We start from the raw sequence: 13341 nt of genomic DNA, 5'->3' as shown, positions 1-13341 counted from the left end.
CCCCAACACAGTAAGAGACAGACACTGCCCCAAAGAGCTTGCGATCGAAATAGGCAAGATAAAGGGTGGGAGGAGGACAAAGGCACAGAACGGGGAGGTGACTTGCCCGGGGTCATGCAGCAGGTCACTGGCTGAGCTGGGATTAGAACTCTCCTGATTCCCAGTCCCATCCTAGACTGTGCTGCATCTCTCCGAGCTGTATCAGCACCTGGCTAGAATCCTGCCATTCACCCCAACTGGCTCTCACCCTGCTCAGGAGAAGAGAGGCAGGTTTCTAATGCTAGTGCTGGCATCGGGGTTGCATCTCTTAGTTTTGTCAGCCTCGGAAAATACACGCTGCACAGGCTGATCAAATACCTTTTTATTTTGTTCTTCAATTCCCCTGGGCTCACAACAACATTAAAAACTGTCCACCTTTGGAAGAGGCATTGATTAAAAATACTTAACAATACACCTATGAAGTTAATTTCCATTTGCTACAATTATTCTTATTTTAATTTAAAGCAGTAGCTCCTTCATATCAAATTTCTGTCTTTTATAAAGAAACAAGTGCAGAGCAGAGAATTAAACAAATCTCACTGTCAATTCACTTACAGCATCCAGAATTCTGCATGCAGATGTGCGCAGAACCTATAGATCTTTGGAAAAGGGATTGATTTAAAATAAGAGTGCTATGTATATTCACTCGTCATAACTGCACATGCAAGTGATTAATTAGATCAATTAGACATCTAAACGGCTATTTTTATGCAGAACTACTGCAAATAAATATGCACATACAGACATCTTGCACACACACTTTTGAAAAAACTGGCTCTAAATGTTGCACTTCTCAGCATTTATCACTTCAGCATGATTGTTGCCAAATCACATCATAGACATGTTGTTATAAATTCAATGTCTTAGAAATATGATAATGAACACTTACGGCTGTTTGTAAAACCCTAATCAATTCAATACTCTTGATATCTGTTTAAATCAGAACAAGTCATCCTGGGATCTCAAGGCTGCTACATATCTCTTACTGTGCCCCCATTAAGGGGCCCTGGCTGGGTGCACGGCCATTTTGCTTTACAAGCTTGTGTATCAGTTTCATTTATTTTTGCACATTCTCTAACTTGGTTTCTCTCCCCACCCCTCTTTTTTTCTAGACAATAATACAACACTATGATGCTCAGAGAACCAGAAAGAAAGGAGGGAAAATGTCAATATGATGTGCTCCTCTGGAATGTTTCAGTTGATGCAACCCACCTGGAGTTGGCAAAGTCTAAAGTTAGTAAAGGAACAGTCAGATATACTAAGGATGTTGGCTTGCAGTGTCTGACTGTTCCTTTGTTTTTGATCACAGAAATCAGGAGCATGGGAGTGTTATCTCAAGCAACTGAGTTGTCAGAGTGATGAAAATCAGGGCTCCATGTAACTGATCAAATACTGAGGGGATTAAGAAGTTGATGGGCCTGTATCAGCAAGATATATAGAGAGGGGAAAAGCAGGATCTTTGACACTATAAGCTGGGAAAGAAAGAAAAAGGGGGAGGAAGGTAAGGAATACATGGGATAAGAGGCACCCAGATCCTACTGTGACGAGCATGGTATAAATGCTTAGAATAAGCGATAACTTAGTGTGTTTGGGCTGGACCTCAAAGAACAAGCATCGACCCCTGTTTACATGGTTCCTTTCGTCCATGGATCTCATAGCGTTACATTCATAACAATTACATTTTAGGTTGACAGTGATTTTCAGAGCGTCATAATGAAGGAATCCAACATCTGCTGATCTCCATGCCTGTTGACAGTGCAGAGTATTAAACAAATATGGATAGTAGAGCTCTGAGCATTTCTGGGTGACAGATCCCAGTGGCAGTCAAGCTTAGAGAGGAGAGAGATCTGAAATGGGGGTGCCGGCTGTGTAATGATTCCTATGGCTACAGTCAGGATTCAATCCATCATCTCCTGTCATCCAGCGTATCACTCAAAATGGGCTGTCTGCACCAGCCATACTCTGATGACATACATAAAATATGTTAGGACTCAATCAGAGAGGCCTTGAGATCTTTGATGGATAACAAGGAACACTCTAACCCACAAGGTAAATAAGATGAAGAACAGCAGAAAAATCACCCCGACAGATGAGCAGATCTGTGAGATACTAAGAGGGCTCTGCTGGAGGGTGAGGCTCTGGTACTTGTTGTAATTCATGACACAAAGGGCGCTAAGGCCAACTCCAGTGTCAATCTTGACAATCCTATATTTGTGGGCCTGTCCAGCCTCTGTGAAGGGGTTTAGAGGAGGCAAGTACTTTGGGGAACAGAAGGATTGGATTATTTAAGCTTGGAAGCAGGAGAAGAGCTTGTGTGGACAAAAGGTGTAGAGCCAGGGTCGCAAAGGGTGGTATAATAGTTAGCACTGAGGCTGGTGGTCTCCATTTATCTGGAGTTGTGGGCTTTGGTGGGGGGAGGAGTGGAAGAGTTGTTGCCTTCCTGAAGCAACTCACCTCTGCATCAAGACAAATGGGAATAGCATCAAGTGCTCTGGAGAGACAGAAGTGGCCCAGACAGGCTGTACAGGACTACTGCTAGCGTGTCTCCAGCAAATGGCGTGTTAGCTTCTCTTTGTGCACCAGAAAGCCACTAGCACTAGCGAGGTGCATGAGTACCAGATACAGAGCCAGGGGAAGAGCCTTCCATGTGCAATTCTGCTGGGGCTCCCCATTTCCTGAGAACTACACTTACAGGAATGCTGGCCCCAGGATGCTGAGTGCAGCACTTGGACAGTCTGCACCGGGAGAAGAATTCCCCATAGAGCATAAACTGGGAACAGTGCCAAGACTAAAGATCCTGATGCAAATGGGCCTTTCTGAGCCTGCAGCTGGCTGTGCCCATAGGACTGAAAAGTGACTTCCTTTGGCAAGCTGGAAGTGTGACCAAATCCAGATCTGAAGTGAGTGGATCCTGGACTAAGCCACTGAGGGCCATCCCTGGGTCCCAAAGAAACTCCCTGTAATACTGTAGGGAAACGTAGCACTTACATCCCACTTTTCATCTTCAAAGTGCATTACAAACATTACCTAGCTCATGCTCACAACAGCTCGGTTGGCAGATTCATGCTTGAGAAATACAAGGCATTCTCCCGCTTGGAACCTGCTGGGTAATATTAGGCTATTGAAGGGAATGTTTGCATCAGGGAGACACAGAGGGGTGGTGTTTGTCGTGCGATAGCAGCTAAGTAGCCCAACCAAGGATCACAGACCATTGTGCTAGGACCTGTGCTGTGTACACACACTAAAAAAGATAAAAGGGAAAAAAAGGCCATGCCTCAAAGAGCTTACACGAGAAGTACAATTTTAAAACAGTTACTGAAAATGACTGCAGCTAGCTACAAACTTTATTCCTACGTGACTAGAAAGTAAAACAAAGCAAAACTGGCATATTCTATCTGGAGGATATGAAAGTTCTGGGCAACCTTCTTCTTGGACCTTCCCTTGAGGCCACTTTAATGAAGAGTTATCCAAGAGAACAGCCTGAGTGGGAAAGGAGCAAGTTGACTGGACAGCCATGTCATTCCTGAGGAAATGTGAGAGTTGCGATTGGCTGAAAATCTTCTCTAGTCATATCATTTAAAAATTATATTCATTACTGAAAATTTACCATGCATTGCAGCAACATCTCATTTGACCCATTAAGAGAGACACTGAATTAAACGAAAACTAATTGCTAAATCCCTGAGAAGTAATGCTGTAACCATTGGTCCCTTCTGAAGAGTCGGTGATGATATCTTACATCACTCCCTTCCATGACGTAAACACAAGTGTCCATGTGCATTGTGAACCATGACCTCAGCTGCTTACGGCTTTCAAGCAGACCCTGCATGCTGGAATATTAGTGCGGCCAAAAGCATTTCTTTGGATTGGACTTGGGAGGTTCCAAACACTTTCCTAGCTTCTCACAGCCTGGAGGAGCCCAATTCTGTTAAAAAAAGAAAGAAAGAAAGAGAGAGAGAGAAACATATAAAATCAGCCTTGTGGAATTAAACTGTCAAGGTCTGGAAGAGGAGCTAGACAATGAGCCCTGAGCCACAACAGACCCATTTACATTTTTAGTACACGAGACCACTTTTATATTCTCATTGAAAAAGGAACCTTCACTTGTGGCTGAAGCTAGCAGGGTCCCTCTAGCTACACCCTTGGAACTTCATCCCTACAGTCCTCAGGAAAGCCCACAAATCCTTTTCCCGCAGATGGTTATGAAACTGCCTTCCACATTCCTTCAATAACAGACACCTGCATTAGCCTCCTGTCTGAGATCTGCAGTGTGCAGGGAGTTGTGGTGACCCCTCTCTCCAATAACGTGATGAGGGAGCAAATCTACATGTTTAGTGAAACCCCTCAAATTGCCCCTGATCCAGAAAGAGGCTGTAATTATTAGCAGTAAGGTATTTTGTAAAATTTCTTAAGGAACCAAGTACAAGGCAGCAGCCTCTGAAGACTGAGGGTGAGAGAGAGAAGAATATTTGCGTTTTAATGAGCGTTTGGGGGGGATTAGCCTATGAATTGATGGATTAGGAGGCGCTTAGATAACGACCACGCCAAAGCATGTGAACCAAGGCTATTTGCCTCCCTTCTTTTCTTGCTTCTTGAATGATCTTGTCCCAGTGTGCAGGCGGCAGAGGATAAATGTGATCAGTGAGGAAACCCAGCTTCCAAAAGGCTAGTAGGAAATGGGTGGGTGGGGGTGAGTTATTTAAATGATGAAAAAAAAAACCAACATTAAATGTGGGATTGCAGTAAAATGAATGAAAAGTCACAATTCCTGTTCTGTCTCCAGAAATCCTCTGCTCTCTCAGTCTCCCTCCTATGAAACAGAAGCCTGGTAAATGATGATCTTTCTTTCCTCTCTCTCAGTGCCCATACATCCACGGGAAATTCTTCTGGTCAGTTATTAAAGCTCAAGTCTGCTCTGACCTACTGTCTTTATTTTTATATATATAAAATCTAGTCATTTGCATTTGTTTAGTATCAGATTCCTTCAGGGAAAAGATTAATGCTATAAAAAATGCTGGAGCCAGTTTACATTCCACATAACTAACAACAGATGGCAGTGACGCACCAGCAATCTCTGCAGGCGGCGAAGGGGAAGGCAGAGGGATTTCATAGGAGCGTGTCTCCTGAAATGAAGGGCTCCAGACAATTTAAGAACAATTAATTCTGCTTTCTAAATATGTTTCTCACTTTCAAAATACATACGAACAAGAAAAACCCACTGGAAATTTCACAGGCTAAACATTCTGCTGAAGCAATATAGATCCAAACAAACAAAGGGAATTTTCATCCTTTTGAAAAACTGGATTACATCTGCTTTAGACTCAAGATTTAAGTCCATTCAGCTTTCATAGATCCATTCTTGAAACACCACGTCCTGAGACCCCTTCATGTACCAAGTCCCACATCCAGCAAAACTGGTGTGGGTCCAGGCAGAGGGGCAGTTTCTTCAAACCAGCACATTGAGAGATCAGCTCAACAGGGGTTCCCTGCACATTAATGACAGGGAGCACTGGGGCACAAGACAGTGGAGGATTTGCCACATCGGTGGTGCAGAGGTGCTAAAGTTGCAGAGCCTAATCCTGTCCTGAGACCGGAGTAACAGCTACAAAGTGGTTGATCTGCTTTATTCCATGGCTAAATAGGAAAGATTCCTCTTCCCAGCCCCCCAAGGGATCTTCAGGGCACAAGCCAAGCAAATGGGCTTGGCACTAAGAACAGATATGGGGACCCACTACTAGGTACGTGCAGAAATTGGAGAACCTTTTAATACATTTATCAAAGCAGGCAATACAATACCATTGCTGAGTGATGACAGTTATTAAAGCAAACGTGAAACAAATGCAGCACAGAAGAACTGATTCAACTGCTTCCCCTGCACAGTATCCAAGAAATGAAAATCCTAGAAATTAGAGATGGTAAAAACTTACTAGGTGACTCTATCCATCTCTATGCAAGATTGTTCCCTATGTTATATTCTGTAGCCATTGGAATTTGCCCTGGAAGATTATTTCACTGTCAGGAAGATTTTTCCTGCTAGTCAATCTACAACATTTTCCTTTATTTCAGTTTCATCCCAGTATCCTAGACACACATCTTGGACTAGACTAAATAATTCTCCCTCTTTGGGGTTTACATGCTTCAAATCTTACACACTGCTCCGGGCCCTTCTCAATGTCCCAAACCATCACGTTCAGAAGGAGCTCAGTAGAAATCAGGGACTTTTCGACTGAAATGCCAAAGCACAACTATCAAACACGCAGTTTGAAATACAATCTGAACAGAAAAGCAGCACTACTCTCCACTTGCTGGGTTTAAGACCATGAAGACTTTGGAAAAACAGTTGTGGGCTGAGGTTGGGGAGGTGGACGAAGACCAAAGCTACCCAAACCCATTGAGAACGACAAGAGCCCAGGTGCCAATCCCATTGCTCACAATGCAGCTGGACTGCTGAGATTTGTAGAGTATCAGAGGGGTAGCCGTGTTAGTCTGAATCTGTAAAAAGTAACAGAGGGTCCTGTGGCACCTTTAAGACTAACAGAAGTATTGGGAGCATAAGCTTTCGTGGGTAAGAACCTCACTTCTTCAGATGCAAGTAATGGATTTCCATTATTTGCATCTGAAGAAGTGAGATTTGTAGAGGGGATTAGGAAGGAGGAGAAGGCACTAGAGCCGTGGATATTGTACTATCTATAAGGAAGGAAGTCACAGAGTTTATCACAGTGTGCTGGTAGACTTTCCAGGCCTAAGACCACACACTTTGTACTACGGCATTCCGCAGATAACCAATGGCTGTATCTTCAATGCAGTAGCCAGATAGCACTTCGAAAGGACGGAATGACGTTTCTTCTCTAGCCCTCCTCAGTGTTGGGTGAGGCTTTTAAGCTTTACGAAATACATTATAAGCCAAGGATGCTCAAATTGATTTATGTTTTAATCCCTTACCATGACGGCCTTGTCACAGACGTTTAACTGTGGCTCCCCTGGCACCATGGTCTCCTTGTGCAGCTGGACTTTGGGGGATATTTGTTCCATAACTTCCTGGTACTCAGAGCTGGAAAACCTAGAACAATATGAAAGCCACAGGAGTTATTAGTTAGACACTACCCTGGTGTCTGGTTCGATGTACGGTATGTTTAGGGGACAGGACTTTGTACGGTGCATGGCACTTAGGGCCATTGGGAAACTGATGCCTGGTACGGCTGCTCCGGGACAGTGCCTAGAGCACGATACAAACACCTGGTAACACATCTAAATAAGTAAATGAGGAAGTTGGGTAGGATTTCCAGAAACACTGGAGGGTGCTGGGTGTCGAACTTCCATTGCCTTTCAATCGGAATTGGGGGTCTCGGTGCTTGGAACACCCCACCCATTTTCCCTATACCAAGGGAAAAACAGTACTTTGCATCTTTGTTACACCTCCAACATTGACTAATTCAGCCTCTCAATCCCCCAGCAAGGTGGGCAAATATCACGAACCCCACTCCGCAAATGGGGAACCCGAGAAAGAGAGAACTCACAGGACAGAGCCAGGGACAGAACCCGGAGTTCCCAACTCCCCACCCCATGTTTAAACCACAAGAATGTTTTTCTTCAGCAACATTCTTGTTGCTGGCTGGCACCAACCTGTCCCATTCATACACAGGACACTAGCCAAGCTTCTCCCATTGACCTTAATGGGGAGCTGGCAGCCTAAAGCCCCCACGGAAAGAACGGTGAACCTATCTCCCTTTTATCAGCATTATTACTTCAGTAGGTATTGTTTAAGTGGCTTACACTCTATTTCACTGTGGTAATACTTCAAGTACTTCTAAAATGGAGGATTAATACCCAGTGATCTCATTTTGCCCATATTAAGAGTCACTTAAGAAACAGAGAACGGCAAATTGCTTCTGGAGATAAAAGGGAAACAATGCAACGTGGTCCTGACCCCAGGCTCTCTTTGCTAACAGCCCAAGCTGGCCACCAGCCCCACACTCCAGCTAATTTCCTTCTCTGAAAAACAATCATCTCTTGAAGCCCAGCAATGTGCCAACTGTTTCCAGTAAACCCTATAAATATCACATCTCCTCGGCAGCCTTCCAGAGAGAAGCTGATTGTGGGGATGGGTCTGAGCGATGCTGATAGCGAACGAAAGGGAATTGGGAATGACAAGCTCAAGCAAGCTAATCTGTCTCTCTCACACCTACCTAGCTGTATCCTGGATTAGAGAACAAATGCAGAGACTATCAGCAGGTCCAGCGGTATGATTTGGTTGGACCACCAGGAGAGATTATTCTTGTGACGTTCCCATTCCATCACACTCTATCTCCTTTTTTCTCCAATTGCAGCAGGTTCTACAGTTCTCTCTTACACCTGAGGCTATTCTGAAAACTGGGGCTCGACCAAACGTTTTGCAGGTCCCAAAGACCATCTCTGGCTACCACTCTTGATAGGAGCATTCAAAGCAGCAGCCACGTGGCCAGTGAGTGGAGACAGCGTTGCACCCGAATGGCCACATTGTATCTGGAGGTTCTCTGGTCACACTGAACACACGGGACTCCCAGGATGACCGTTTGTTAAAAAAAGTTATTCAGCTGAGGCCGTTAAACCTTAAAAGCTAATCTATGTTGACATACAGGGAAGAGATCACAAAGAAACGCCCGCACGCTGTCAGGAGACATCACAAAGGGAAGCTCACAAAGGCTGTGGATGTAGTAAGAGAGATGTACAATGACTTACACAATAAATTGGGCACCGGAGCCCATTAAAATTGGATAGTTCTTTAAAGGGGGAATGTCACTATGCTGCAAAGTTGAAAAGAGAGAACGCTTCTCAAGCCTAAATGCTACCGTGACTGGCGGATCAGAAACCAAGATAGCTTGTGTACTTCACATGAAAATACATTTTAATAGCAATAGTGCTTTGTCCTTCTATTGCACCTTTCATCTATCGACCTCAAAGCGCTTTGAAAACCTTATTTAATCACACTTTGTATTAAGGTGCCATTTATAAAAGGGTTAATAAATGATTAAAGATGTTTTAATAAACGGTTAATGAATTGTTAGTCCAACAGATCAATAGGTTGCTCAAAACCACCACACTTTTTACTGATGTGGTTATAATGATCTACACACACATACTACTTATGTCGGTAACACATTTAACCCCTATTCAGCATTTTCTGAACAATTTATAAGTGGAACCTGAAGCTTCACATCTTCTTTGTAAAACACCTAAGGGTTAAATGCTTCACCCACCAAAAGTGCTTTTGGGGCACAGGGTTCAAAATTAGCTGGAAAACCGAGCTGTGGCCTGGCTGACAGGTACCAAGGTGTTGCTGTGATTTTGCTGCTTTTTGCTCCATACACGGCAAGGCTGTCGATGGTGAAACCCTCCTTTTTGTCATAATTACAGCCACTGGGTTTGCCCACAGCTCTACTTCTCACCAGCCAGCTGTTACACGTCTGCATGGGGCTGAACAGAACGGAGAAGGCTAGTGTCATTCACAGCATCTCCTTGCTCGGATCTGCACATGCAGGCCATTGTTTGTGTGTCCCTCACTAGTTCAGTCACCAGAGGAAACCTTGGCCCAACATCAGTTCCTATGAACCTGTTCAGGTCAGCCAAGGAAAGTGGAATGGGAACACCCCTATCCCTTTATCTATCTATCTTGGGGTATCCAAACCATCCATCACTGTAGTCCCTCAACAGTTAGATCCTTTCAGTCTTTGGCACAGACTGGACAATTTCCAGAAGCATGGTCTGTTTGAAGCAGCCTGGCTCAGACAAGAGTTTCACACCTCTAAAGTGAGTACAGTCTAAAATGTAAGGCCATGTCTAGGCTGTGTTTGAAAACATATGACCTAAAAGGTGTTGGTGAAAACAAGTTAAGTACTGTATAGACATGTTCTTAAAAGTTACACTGAGCCTCTGCAAGTGTTTTAAAACATGCTGAATTGTGACAGCCTTACTCACCTGAAGTACTCTACTCCACAAGTCTGACTTCAATGGGACTCCTCCTGGTGTAGGCCAGAGTACTAGTCGATGTAAGGTTCTCTCAGTCTGGCCCTAAAATGTGTTAGCTAGAGCATGTTTTTAAAACACAACCCATGTTTCTCATCTAGTCCTGTCCCAAGTGTGTGGGGGTGGTACTGGGGGAGTGCACTGGCCATGTGACTACTGTTCACTTTAAATTGGAGTCATGCTGTGAAATCATCATTCACTCCTTTGTGGTTGTTATTTGAGTGCCAGTGTGGCTGGCCCTGTCAAAAACGGAGGAAGACAGAGCCTCTGCCCCATGGATTTCACAACTTATTCAGACCCGCAGGCTGACCTGCTCATATCTACAATATGCCTGCTGATGATCCCACACTCACGTGCCATGCTTTTACAGAGCAGTATTTAGGGACTGTATGTAGTGGGTTGCCACTGCCCACCGCCTCATGGCAGAAGCATGTTTGGAGAAGGAGTTTGTAATAGGAGTGCGAGTTTGATTAGTGCCCAAGGTTTAGGGGGTAAATACTTCCTGGTAACCAATCTGAAATCTACCTGTGAACTGTTAACATAGCTAGGAACCTCTCTTACGCCTACGAGTCGCCCCATTGTCTTCAGTGGGAACATAGGATCAGGCCCCAAGTGCAGAGCCTTCAGCATTTTCTATAAAAATGATATTATCTATCCAGGTGTTTGAATGTTACTATCTGAGTGAAGGTTCAGACCACTCTGCCTCCAGGGCACACTGCATTTGTATTCTAGCTCAACAATCCTGCTGAAGGGAAGAGCTGGGAATAGCAGTGAAAGAAGAGAGAACGTGAGCAAGGGTTGAGCAGGTGTTGTTGAGAGGAGTTTGCTAAAAGAGAGCCCCCTGTGTACATGAAGTTATTCCATGCTCAGAATGAAAAAACAGAGTGGACAAAGTCCAGGGTCATTACACTAATTGACACTTTACCTCCAGGAAGTCTCTGGAGAGCCAATCAGGGCTGGATTGCAAGCACTAGGTCCCAGACACAGGTGTGGCCTGTGCTTAGTTCATTTAGAGTAATTGTGCTTTGGCAATCTGTTCTCATCTCCTCCCTCTCCAAACAAATCCACATGTAAACTGCTCTGCTGTTAACCCCTCTCCCCCATGCCCTACAATGAAATTAACATTTGGGGGAGGGGATGGACAGGTCTTTAATGTACTACTTTGATTAACAGAGGATCATTTTAATCTTAGAATCCTCACAGTCCTTCACCTTCAGGTTTGCTACTAATTTTGAATTATACAAGAAGTTATGAGACAATTTCTTTATCTTTCTCATCACACATAAACCCGTAATAAACAGTATACCCAAACAGGCAGAACATTTCTAGCTAGCTTAGTTTTTGAGCTAGATCTTGGTTTTTAAATTGTACCTTTTCCAGGTGATTTATATACAAGCAGACTCCAATACCTCTATCCTGGGAACCATAGGATTACCTTATTATTGAGAGAAATGTTACCAAATGGTCATAATATAACAAGCATCAGTGGGGTAGCCGTGTTAGTCTGTAACCACAAAAACAACAAGGAGTCTGGTGGCACCTTAAAGATTAACAAATTTATTTGGGCATAAGCTTTCATGGGTAAAAAAGCCACTGAAGAAGTGAAGAAGTGGGGTTTTTTACCCACGAAAGCTTATGCCCAAATAAATCTGTTAGTCTTTAAAGGTGCCACTGGACTGCTCGTGCGAGTATAACAAGCTTCATAGAAGTCTCACACCAAGCTATTTAATACCAGTGCTCAGATTTACAGAATGTTTTACCAGACACACGTGAAGGTAGTGGAACAACATAAAATCTGGTTAATAAAGTGGCTTCTGTATTTTACTTCTTTCTCCATAGGAATGGTTTAACATAAATCCCTTTTTGTTTCTAATAATAAATAATCACACCCGGACCCTGATGAGCTAATCTTATCTACTTCAGGTATTTTCTGGGTTTCCTATAGCATCCACCACTGTAGTATCTCAGACTTCATCCTCTGCTATTATTCAGTCTTCCTTTGTTGCTGTTTTCCATTGTCAAGTTTATTCGCAATGTAAAAGCTGTATTAGATGAGATGGAGACAACCGGTCTGGGCTCTGCTTCTCAGATGCAGCAAGTTGCACTAACTGGAAAGAGGCATGACGTCAAAGGGTAATGGGAAGAGGGTTAGAATAAAAAAAAAAAAACCTTGAAACCCATATTTTAATCATCTTTTATTCTGGTAGCTTTTGGGGGCATTTTAATACAATTGCTCTTAAATCCTTTTGGCTCTTGCTGCGCAAAATTATCACACTCCTTCTACAGTTCTCCTGCTGACAACATAGAAAGCCTACAATGCGCTAGGTCTGAGTGACTGCCTCCCACCTTTTCTCTCCAAGGCACTTGCAATCAACCATGTTCTTGATTTTTGTCTGAGGTTCTAGATGGCTCTCTCTGAATTCAGAGGCTCATCTGGGGAGCACCCCCCTTCCTGAGTATGTCAATCCGGTTCTTCTTGGTGGCTGGCTGTCTCCAGCAATCAGCAAAAGGATTGTCCATTTGGTCCAATTAATCTCAGCCTATTTTTAACTGCTCTTCTTTTTCTGGTGTTGGGTTTGTTTGTTTGTTTGACCATCGTTGTAGAGTGAATACAAAATTAGGGACTCAGAGTTAGCTCAAATTTGCTTAAGGAAATGTGTGTGTTGTAAAGAAAGGTCCTGGCTAGCAAGTAAAAGGAAGCCCTTGAAAGAAACAAGTTATAAGGCAAAAGAAATGAAGTAGAGAGGATGTCTGGTTCAAAAAAATAACTAATGAGATACGGGGAAGTTTCCAAAAAGAGGGCCTCTGACCAATAGGGGGACTGCCGATGGTTTTAAAGAAGACAAAAAAATCTGTCTTCGAAGGAGCCAGCATGGTTACCAGTGTTATCTTAAAAAGGAAGACCGATGGGAACACAGGTGCAACAAAAAAGCTATTGGTCAGCAGGTAGGGTGGGAAAGGAGAAAGAGGAAACACCTTGGGGAAAAGGGAGGTTGTATATTTTATCTGGATTAAGACTGGAAATAAGGGCGAACTCTCTCAAACTGGTGCTTAGTGAAAGTATTAATTACCTAGGACATTGTTTGTTGAAGGGGTTTAAAAACAGTTATGAATGTGATGGTTCTTTGTCATGCTGGAGCATGCCAGGAATAGACAAGTGTTCCCTAGGTCTGGTCTGTTTGTAAGCATACTAATCACATGCTTATGAAATACTTTGTTACTGTATAGGGTGTTGTAATTGCTTATTCTTTATGCTGTTGGACATGTTTAGAGCAACTGTATAAACTACCATTTGGCCTT

At 43.5% G+C, this 13341-nt stretch overlaps 1 protein-coding gene across 1 annotated transcript in view; it reads right to left on the bottom strand.

Moving 5' to 3' along the window:
* Window positions 1-344: 344 nt before the first annotated feature.
* Window positions 345-13341, bottom strand: part of GALNS (galactosamine (N-acetyl)-6-sulfatase) — a gene marked incomplete at its 5' end in the record, with an annotated part of 58239 nt that continues 45242 nt past the window's right edge. The window contains 2 exon segments of the mRNA XM_034788101.1: window positions 345-3964; window positions 6982-7099. Coding sequence (XP_034643992.1) covers window positions 3878-3964; window positions 6982-7099 — 205 coding nt within the window.

This window comes from Trachemys scripta, chromosome 13 (genome assembly GCF_013100865.1).
Source record: "Trachemys scripta elegans isolate TJP31775 chromosome 13, CAS_Tse_1.0, whole genome shotgun sequence".
Lineage (NCBI taxonomy): Eukaryota > Metazoa > Chordata > Testudines > Emydidae > Trachemys > Trachemys scripta.
The sequence above is the reverse complement of the archived record's forward strand: the minus strand, read 5'-3'. Positions and strand labels throughout refer to the sequence as shown.